Source organism: Macaca fascicularis, chromosome 12 (assembly GCF_037993035.2).
Source record: "Macaca fascicularis isolate 582-1 chromosome 12, T2T-MFA8v1.1".
Classification (NCBI taxonomy): Eukaryota; Metazoa; Chordata; class Mammalia; order Primates; family Cercopithecidae; genus Macaca; species Macaca fascicularis.
The window spans coordinates 63414655-63425637 of NC_088386.1; the positions used below are offsets into that span (position 1 = coordinate 63414655).

At 39.3% G+C, this 10983-nt stretch overlaps 1 protein-coding gene and 1 long non-coding RNA gene across 3 annotated transcripts in view; one reads left to right on the top strand and one right to left on the bottom strand.

Moving 5' to 3' along the window:
- LOC135966542 (uncharacterized) overlaps positions 1-7386 on the bottom strand; it is a 78678-nt gene extending 71292 nt beyond the window's left edge. Inside the window, exons 1-2 of the long non-coding RNA XR_010579902.1 lie at positions 7292-7386; positions 6320-6474 (exon numbers count right to left, since the gene is read on the bottom strand). This is a non-coding gene — a long non-coding RNA (uncharacterized lncRNA). The remainder of the gene's footprint in view (positions 1-6319; positions 6475-7291) is intronic.
- The window catches only part of B3GALT1 (beta-1,3-galactosyltransferase 1), a 456001-nt gene extending 445778 nt beyond the window's left edge, over positions 1-10223 (top strand). Inside the window, exons 4-5 of one of the 2 annotated variants that reach the window (XM_015432322.4) lie at positions 672-734; positions 5305-10223. In XM_015432322.4, the coding sequence (XP_015287808.1) occupies positions 5534-6514 (981 nt within the window). In that variant the 5' untranslated portion in view covers positions 672-734; positions 5305-5533 and the 3' untranslated portion in view covers positions 6515-10223. The remainder of the gene's footprint in view (positions 1-671; positions 735-5304) is intronic. The other variant, XM_005573379.5, reaches the window with a different exon arrangement.
- Positions 10224-10983: the final 760 nt, after the last annotated feature.

Genomic DNA, 10983 nt, shown 5'->3' on the forward strand with positions numbered 1-10983 from the left:
CTTTGAGTTTTTCAGGAAGGAGACAGATTTCTCAAGCAGAAAATCCGGTACAGTATACTCACTAAGCTGGATGAACAAACCAAAACACTAACAGCAATAATATTTATTTAGAAGAATTGATCAATATATGTCCTCAGGATCTAAAACCATAAACTGATGAACTGACATAATCCCCTCACTCACAATAGATCCCGCTCTTTGTATCATAATACCATCTGCCTGGATAGAACCCTTTCCCCAGAAGCTCAAATGATTTGGCAATGGTTGTTAATACCTAAGATGTATTTGGAGAGGATACAGATTTATTTTTGCCCTCTCTTTGTGTTTAAGGCTACTGAGACACAGAAAATCCACACCACAAGTCAGAATTACTCAAGGAGTAACCACAGACATACTGACCCATTACCAACTACTTTAGCCAATATACATTAAATGAATCTTTAGAGTTCCATGCATGATGCTACTCTTTCTTGTCTTTAGTTACGTTACTATTTCCGGCCCATGGGCATATTTTTTGTACTGTTTTGCCACCTGAGAAATCGGTTTGGTTATAAGCAAAAAGGCTACTTTTTTAGCACCTCTTGCTATGAGTTCTTATTGTCCTTAGCCACTCTTCGGGTTTTAAGAGAGTTTCTTTTCACACTTCAAATTCTCTAATTTTTTTTTAACAGAGGATTTACTAGATTCTAACTTGCCTACTTTTGTTCTCACATCTGAAGACAACAGGAAAAAAGGTCAGTAGAAATAGTGATTCTGTGTGCGTGCATGCGTGTGTGTGTGTGTGTGTGTGTGTGTGTGTGTGTGTGTGTGTGTGTGTTTCAGGTCTTCATAGAAAAGAACCTGCAACGTGTTTCTAAACCTCTTTAACAGTTTCAGCTTCCCCACCCTGCCCTCGGCATCTTCAAACTTTAATGTGCTCTTTGCAAACCATCCCTTTTTGCACTTTTTGATTATCAAGAATCCCTATAGAATTGGTATAGCACAGTGTGTAGGAAACTAGAATGAACTAGAAAAATTCCAAGAAATGGAAACACATCTAGGATATAAATGCATGAAGCCAGGAGTGGTGGCTCACACCTGTAATCCCAGCACTTTGGATGGCCAAGGCCAGAGGATCACTTGACCCCAGCCAAGGTTGAGACCAGCCTGGCCAACACAGTGAGACCTTGTCTCTACTAAAAATAGGAATTTTTAAAAAATTAGCCAGGCATGGTGGCATGTGCCTGTAATCTCAGCTACTCAGGTGGCTGAGGCAGGAAAATTGCTTGAGCCCAGGAGGTCAAGACTGCAATGAGCTGTGATCGTGCTACTGCACTCCAGCCTGGGTGACAGAGTGAGACCCTGTATTAACAAGTTAATAAAAAATAAATGCATATATCACTGGGCGAATAGCAGCTTGAGGTGCTCCCTGACACCCTGGGCTTTCCCATCCAAGATATTGCCTATGTCTCAACAGGCCTTAGGAAGCTTGGAAGTGACTGTTTATGTAGTCACTCGCTAGCTGTGTGATCTTGAGCAACCTGCTGAATGTTTCTGAGTTTCCATTCTCTCATCCGTCAAATGGAGAAAATTGTACCTCTCTTTTAACACTGTGAGGAATGAAACTCTAAAATATAAACAATAGAATGGCATGGAATGCAGCACACAGCACAGTGCTTCCTACAGGCCTTTTAAAATGAGAGCTGCAGTAATAATGGTAAGAAGTATTGTATTTATTACCTGTCCAGAAAGGAATGCTCATTCTTCTGTTAAAAAAAAAAAAAAAGTGTTTATAAACTTTTTTCATGTTCTCCTCTATTTCTATTATATTTCTCCTTTTTTTAGCTCCTTCTAAACCGCCCAGCTACCTATGTTTATGCAGTCCCTTCCCCCAGAAAATCACACAGAAAAGTATCAGATAAAACAAACTCTCAGCTGAGCAAGGTGACTCACGCCTGTAATCCCAGCACTTTGGGAGGCCAAGGTAGGAAGATCACCTGAGGTCAGGAGTTGGAGACCAGCCTGGCCAACATGGTGAAACCCCATCTCTACTAAAAATACAAAAATTAGTCAGGCGTGGCGGTGCACGCCTATAATCCCAGCTACTCGGGAAGCTGAGGCAGGAGAATCACTTGAACCCAGGAGGTTTCAGTGAGCCGAGGTTGCGCTGTTGCACTCCAGCCTGGGTGACAGAGTGAGACTCCATCTCAAAAAACAAAACAAAACAAAAACAAATTCTCGCTTACTCTTCTAAGAAATAGAACTATGCAAGAGGAGAAATCCTTAATTTGAATGAGTGAACTGCTATTGAAATAAAGGGGGCCGGGCGCGGTGGCTCACGCCTGTAATTCCAGCACTCTGGAGGCCGAGGCAGGCAGATCACAAGGTCAGGAGATCGAGACCATCCTGGGTAATGCAGTGAAACTTGTCTCTACTAAAAAATACAAAAAATTAGCCGGGCGTGGTGGCAGGTGCCTGTAGTCCCAGCTGCTCAGGAGGCTGAGGCAGGAGAATGGTGTGAACCCAGGAGGCGGAGTTTGCAGTGAGCCGAGATTGTGCCACTGCACTCCAACCTGGGCAACAGAGTGAGACTCCGTCTCAAAATAAATAAATAAATAAATAAATAAATAAATAAATAAATAAATACATGGAACAGGATTTGGGGAAGATAAGATCCTCCCTCATACCCTTTAGATTTCACAGATGGGTAACTAGCTACTCAGCTCAGGATGGTGTCTGAGCACCACTCACTATCCGACCCCTGCTAATCTCTCCACCTGCCCTCCCCCATCCTTCTCCCCATCATCCTATCCTCTTCTTTTACTCAACTAGTCCTGGTACACACCATGCTCTCTCTCATTTTATGCCCTTGCATATGCTGTTTCCTCTGCCCAGAACGCCTGACCCCCAGCCAGATAATTTCTAGCCATCCTTAAAGATTCAGCTTAGTTTCCCTTTAGTGAACTTGCCATAGCATCTTCCCCAGGACTTCCTCACTGTTTGACCCTGGCATGGGTGGAGGAGTGAGATTCACATTACAGCCTGTGTGAATGGCACCCTCTGGAGTGGTGCTGTGGACAGTCTGCAGGACTTAACCTTGTTCTCCCACACTCTGCCCAGCATTCTTCCCCTGTGTATTCCAGTAGCCTCCTAATGTAAATTTTTATTCCACCATTTTATCCATTTACTTGAAACCTTTCCTCCTAGTCTAGCAGTTTCTTAAGGGAGGAGTATGGGTTCTGTTTCTATTTTTCCAAGACTTCACATACAACCGGCACTCAATAAACTTTGATTAATTGGTTGATTGATGGATGCCTGGATTAACAAATGAATGAATAAATTCAAGAGTTGAATGAAGGCTTAACCATAGAGATAGAGGATAATAACTTGTGAAATGAACTCTATAGAGATGAGAAAGGAACAATAAAAAGAAGATCAAAATGTAAAGTGGAAAAATCCTCCATTAATAGCCTGATTACTGGCTCCCAAATATTACCTGACAGGAGCCTCTTCCAGGAGAGGCTTTTGGGGAGGCCATTATCATCTTACTAATAGGTGACTCACAATGGAGTAGAAAAGTACGCAAGAGGACAGAGCAATATAATGGCAAAAGTAGACTAAGAATCAGATACATAGCCTAAGACAATGGTAGAGAAAGTTTGCTTTCTAGTACCATCTTGGGACTTACTTATAACCTTTTGTAATTGAAATTGAATCCATGTCTGTATATTCCAAGTTAAGAAGCTCTTTTTTTCTATTCCTAGTTTCTCTCACTTCCTTTTGCTTACTGTTTAAAGTTTCAAAACTTGCTGCACATCACATCCTTTTTTTATCAGCTTTGGTGCACCTTAGAACAGAAATTTCCCCCAGGAGGACAGGATACAGGAGCCTATATTTAGAAAGTACTTATTATGGTTTGGATGAAGACCTAACTATGCCTAGAGTCAAGCTGCTTGAAGCCATTCTAATATTCATTTAGTTAGAATGGTAACCACACTGAGTTATTGCTGGTCTCATATGGATCATATATTCACAGTCAGCTCTTGGCTTAGACAAGAAGATATATATATTGTCTCTGCTGTTCACATCATGTATTTTTATTTCATTATGCCTATTGTGCTTAGAAGCATGATTTTCAATCTATATTCCCAATTAAATTATTTCAACACAGTCTGTACATGTAAGCACATAGTTTTCTTTGAAGCACACTTTGTTAAAATTGATATCTATTCTCTACTATCTCTGCCTTCCAGGACTCCCACATTCTGCTCTAACGAGAAAGGAAGAAACAATTTTTTACATGAATGGACTTCATAACCAGGCACACAGGAACTGGCACGAAGTTTTAAAAGTTCTAGAAAGCAGTAGAAGTTCTAGAAAGAATGAGAGTTCCAAAGGAAAACTAAATTTGAACACCAGCTGAAGTCTCTGTCACATCTTCATTGGATCTGTGGCCCCCAAACTCAATTGTCCCTCTCCTTATACTCATGTTGGATTTATAGGCAAATGTAACTAGGTAAAAAAAAAAAATTAAAACGGCCAGTATAATTTCATCAAGGGAACACATGGGTGAATTGTTGAAAACCATAAAAAGTGACACCATTTAGATCAACTCCAAAATAAATGCTGCCAGCTGTCTGAAAGGTCACTTGGGTGATGGGTTCCATGCTTGAGAGGTCAGCATATCCTCTGCATGAAGTTTCATAGAAAACTAGAATTAGGAGCTAAGCGTTGTGAGAGTCAAAGTAAGGAGAAAAGGAGGAACAGTTGGGAATTATTTCTAAGTCTGAGTCAAGAGAGACACAGCATTAGCAGAGATTTTCCAGTGTGATAAACACATATTCAAATAGAGAGTTAGAGAAGGCAAGGAAATGTTGAGAATCAATTCCTTCACCAGAATCAAGCAAATAAAAGCTCAGACTTAGAAACTGGAAAAGAGATATGAGGCCATGGGTGAGATTTCCTATCTTGAAAGAAGACTTTAGTGCCAGAAAGTATTTCACTGTAAAAAAAAAAAAAAAAAAAATGCCTCGTGTGAAGAGGGGGAATTCTTTTTTAAAAATGACTAATATTCCACTTCGTCTTCATCTAGAATTTATAATCTATGTATCTCTTAATTGGGTATGAATATACACGCACAACTTCTATCAAGAAGAGAGGAAAAGGGGAGATGGTTATGACAGGAAGTTTTTGGTACTGGTGGAAATGAATGATCATGTATATTTTAATCCTTGTGGGCAATTCTTATACCCTTGTTATGTTTGTTTAAGGATGTAGAATGAGGACATAAATCTAAATGACAACTGTACTTTATTGATTTTGCAGAGTTAAGAAGAGTATTTATGAGGCATGGAACCCTCCATCAGATTTGGAAGAAAGTAGAGTGAGCGCAGAGGTGACAGACAGCCACTGAGGCCCATGGACAGTCTCCACTTCATGCTTCTCTATCAAACTTTAAGATTTATTAGTAATATGCTACCTTTGGAAGATGAAAAGAAACTAGTGCCAAGGAAGCATATTCTTCAATATTTGAAATAGACGTGTTCTCAAGACAATGGCTTCAAAGGTCTCCTGTTTGTATGTTTTGACAGTTGTGTGCTGGGCCAGCGCTCTCTGGTACTTGAGTATAACTCGTCCTACTTCTTCTTACACTGGCTCCAAACCATTCAGCCACCTAACAGTTGCCAGGAAAAACTTCACCTTTGGCAACATAAGAACTCGACCTATCAATCCACATTCTTTTGAATTTCTTATCAACGAGCCCAATAAATGTGAGAAAAACATTCCTTTTCTTGTTATCCTCATCAGCACCACCCACAAGGAATTTGATGCCCGTCAGGCAATCAGAGAGACGTGGGGGGATGAGAACAACTTTAAGGGGATCAAGATAGCCACTCTCTTCCTCCTGGGCAAGAATGCTGATCCTGTTCTCAATCAGATGGTGGAGCAAGAGAGCCAAATCTTCCACGATATCATCGTGGAGGACTTCATTGACTCCTACCATAATCTTACCCTCAAAACATTAATGGGGATGAGATGGGTGGCCACTTTTTGTTCAAAAGCCAAGTATGTCATGAAAACAGACAGTGACATTTTTGTAAACATGGACAATCTTATTTATAAATTACTGAAACCCTCCACCAAGCCACGAAGAAGGTATTTTACTGGCTATGTCATTAATGGAGGACCGATTCGGGACGTCCGCAGTAAGTGGTATATGCCCAGGGATTTGTACCCAGACAGTAACTACCCACCGTTCTGTTCGGGGACTGGCTACATCTTTTCAGCCGATGTGGCTGAACTCATTTACAAGACCTCACTCCACACAAGGCTGCTTCACCTTGAAGATGTATATGTGGGACTGTGTCTTCGAAAGCTGGGTATACATCCTTTCCAGAACAGTGGCTTCAATCACTGGAAAATGGCCTACAGTTTGTGTAGGTATCGCCGAGTTATCACCGTGCATCAGATCTCTCCAGAAGAAATGCACAGAATCTGGAATGATATGTCAAGCAAGAAACATCTCAGATGTTAGAATTTTTACCAATGTAAATACGTTTCTTTTCTTTTTTTAAGAAATGGGACCTAAGGTGTTGGTATTTTCCAGGTGTTGGGGGAAATGAACTGGTGAAGGGGTTTTATAAAGTTTTTGCTTCCTGCTATAAGTTCCTTTCTTGGATTACCAATTTATAAAGTTAGACTCTGGTCATAGAAACAATAAATGAGTTAGAAGGGCCAGATTTCATTCTCAGTCCCAGAGCATTGCTATTTATCTCAAAAAGTGACTTCCAAACAACTCCTAGGATTGACATACTGTGCATCTGAGATAAAAATTTGGTTCTGGGAAACTGAAACTCACAGTAATGTATCATATCATCTCTGCAAAAGTTAATACATAAACAGAAACCATTTTCAAAAGCAATTCAGAAAGGATGCACAGTCAGGAAGACACACTGGATGTGATTATTAATATCGTATGTATTGTTACATTATATTTTTACATATTTTGCCATGTAATGTATACAGTATTTGCAGTTCCACCAAGAAATGAACTTGGTACCTGCAGAGAGGCTGCAGTTAAATAGATGGGAGTTTAAATTTGAGAATCAAACATTCTAAGTGTTTGGAAGACAACTCTGCTTGTTCCTCCAAGGATTAAATCTGGTCAGCAGGTGGAATGTGTATAAAATGCTACTTAACAAAGTAAACAAAAGATTTTTTTTCTTTTTTTTTTTCTTTCCTTTTTGTTTTGCTGTTTCAGAACAAACATTAAGTGGTGCCTCCAAGGAAACTTTGCCAAATGTCATCTCACCTGCTTCCTTCCAGACAGTGTTGCTAAGTGCATTTCACAGTCTCTGGATCTGGCAGGCATATGTCTCTATGTAGAAAATAAGTTGGTTGGAGGCTGGAGAACAATAAATCACATTGAGAAAATAGAAATTTAAGTATGCATTATAATATAACATAAGCTTAGCAATAGTATAAGATGCCCCCCAACACATTTGCAAAGCACGTGAGAAAATCTTTAAGGGTGTCAATATTATTGAAAGACGTGGCCCTACTTGCTAACATCTGAAAACACCAGCGCATGTTCAGCAGCAATGCTGTTATGAGGTATTCTGGGGGCTCTGTGATTGAGGAAGGATGGGGAAGGCCGGGTTCGGGTCCCGTTGATGCCACCATACTTATTGGGCCATATGAGTAGGCATCATAATCTTGTGCTTCAATGTGTTCATTTATAAAAAATGGCTGTAAAAAACACCTACCTCACAGATGCTGTGAGAGCAAATTGCATTTGCTAAGTATTTTGCGATCCTTAGCTTAAAAGGTGCTACGTAATGCAGTGTATCATGCATTATGCTAAAAGCTAAAATAATTGCATAGTTACAATGATGGTCATCAGTAACATTAACATCATCTTAATATAAAATCTGCTGAAATAAAGATCAGCTGTGAACTATCAGTGCGCCTAATTCTGCCAAGGCTTTGACTTTTCCTTGGCTATAATTTAGGTGTTTGGGAAAGCTTCCATTTCTCTGCGATTTCTTCTGGTTTCAGTGAATAAGGGACTAGGTCGGTGTGTTGCCTTGATATCCCAAGGTGCTGAAAGTAGAGGCAGCTGCCTTTCTTTGGGAAGGAACCTCTGGTTGGGGGTGTATTACAGTAAATGAAGCATATGCTTTGCAAAATGCAAAATGCATCACGACAACTTAGATCTCAGGAACCACTGAATCTGAATTCTAAGAAATTTGAGCGCAGGTAAAGCTAGTTCACCTCTTTCAGAAGAAGCAGAATAGGCAGTCAGCAAACCTACACATTGCACATCTTCTACCATTTATTAGAAAACACCTCTTTGTTCTCATTCAAAGAAAGCCCCGCAGCTGAAAGAGTGTACCTTTTTTATTTATTTGCTTATTTTTTAACCTGACCCCTGGAGCCCCCCATAGGAGCTGATAGCAAACAGATAGACACAATGAACAAGTGGAAGTCATGGCGTGTTTCTGCAAAACACGATCTCTCATCCCCCGCCCTAAAGGACCCAATGTGAGACAAGACTTCCCATCCCTTAACACATCGTCATCTTCTGGTCAGCAGGACTGCTGGTTTTGATTAGACAATAGCAATTAGGTAACCTGGGAAGAGACAGATCAGCACAAGGTGAACCACCCTCCAACCCTGCAGCCTCAACTGCTGTGAGTTCCAGTCACTGGGAAAGTCTCACTTCATACTTGGTTCACCTTCGAGTCGTGCAGCTGAATCAAGCCTCTGTCTCATACTATTGCCTTGCATCTACCCCATGCTCAAACCACCTCTGGTGTCAAGAAATTACACATTATAAACATCATATATGTACACCTATGAATCATTTTATATGTGTGTGCATACGTTATGAATACAGCCCTGATCTTTAAAAGGAGCAAAAATCAGAGAATCATATGTCTTAAAGAACTGTTTCCTTACTTTTTTATGCTAGGTAATGCCCATGTGACAAACATGTAAATATTCATGAAAGACCACATGTATATATTTTAAAAGCATTTTTTTCTTCTCCCCAACTGTATGTATAGCTAGAATCTGCTTGCTGTATAACATTTTCTTCTGCATGGAGCTTTTGGTGAAGCAAGGCCATTTGTCCAGTGTTTCAATAGCCTTAAGCATGTTTGCCCTTCATTTTTTGAATGTTCAAAAAATGGTTAAGTGATCAAGAAAAAGCTCTAACTTTCTACTTTTGTTAATTTTATGACATGACACTGGCCAAAATACTGTTTCAATGAGTGTTGAGCCATTCTTACCATCTCCCTGACATAAAATATACAATGTTTTAGACAGTATTGTACCAAGAGTCTTTTAGACAATTTTTACAAAAACTCTTTTTTTCCCATTATGCACTGGATAATAATAGTATCAGTGTCTATGTTCTTAAAGTTCCTTTTTTAATTTATTTTTTGGAAAAAAGTTTCTCTTTTGTGGCTAGTTTAGGTGGCTTTGTGTCTTCTTATATTGGAACAAGTGTCAATTTCAATATATAATATTGTATTTTTAAATAACCAGAATCAACAAAACGAAGATCACTTTTAATTTGGATTCAATTCAGAAGAATAAAACCCCTTTGCATGACACGATACGGGGGAAATAAACTATTTACAGAGGAGCCAAGGAAGAAGTTTTTCAATCAAATCTCTTCTATCAAAAGACAATGGAATATTTACCTAACGCATCTGGGATTCATTTTTTACCTTTCCTAATATGTGGGTTTAGTGGGAGAATTGATTATGTCATTTCTTCTGTAAAGGTGAAAATAGTTTTTATAAACAACAAAGTAACTTGTGAATGAAAGAAGTAATTTACTAGAACAACGCTTGTTGATGATAATTGACATTTAGGTATGACATTATATATGAATGATTGTATTTATGTATTTATTTGTCAAAAATGTACATACCGTTTCGCCAAAAGTAATTGTCTGTAAAAGTGCACTCTCCAGGTTTGTAGTACTATTTAGGGTTACATGGGTTGCCAATCAAGCTGCTAATCAGAATACTATTTTTTGTATCAATGTTATAAAACTAAAAATGACAGACGCTGAAGATATCATTACATTTTCTTCACCTTCCTCTTGAAATGTAAACTGTTGACTGAAAGCACGATGCTTATGTACAGGCCCATCTGTCATGAGGAAGATTATGGTTCCATAAAGCTGATTTTTTTAAACCATTGGGACAAATAAACAGAAGGAGAACAAATGTTTCACTTTTCTTCTTTTTAGAAAGAATCTCTGGTGAGACGTGATTACTAAAAGCTGATGCCCTGCCGCTCACCATTGACCTTTTCCACGATCTCAATGTAGGTAATAGTTTATGCCATTCACAGTTCATCCCCAAGAGCCCAGTGCAACTTAACAGTTAACACAGACACTATTCCATCTAGTAAGTAGACCGGTGGCTACTCTGGGATTTAGGAAACAGGGATTCACTTGCCCCTTGGTGGCCTGAAGGAATTATTTAGTTAAAAAGGCTAGTTAAGCCTTTGTATTAAAGACTATGGGTTAAACATGCCAACAAATTCCAACTCAGGGGAGCACTCTATTAATAATGTGTTTGGCAAATTATGACATGTTAAATCTAAGGCAAAAATGTCATTCTCATGGTTCATCTGCATGTATTCTTTGGAATACTGCATGTTACTTTAGAAGTTTAATTGGATCAGAAAAGATTTATTCAGACATCCTTCACAGCAGCCAAGTAGATGTTGATTGCTGATGCCTGATTGTGTAAGCAAGAGACTGAGAGCTATTTAAGAGACAAAAGTTCCTTTTATTATCAATCCTGATCTAGCTAAACAGATATTCACTTTTTTCTTTGTTTTCTTCAACTTATTTTAAGTTCAGGGGTACACGTGCAGGATGTGCAGGTTTATTACACAGGAAGTCGAGTGCCATGGTAGTTTGCTACACAGATCATCCCATCACCTAGGTATTAAGCCCAGCCTCCATTAGCTATTCTT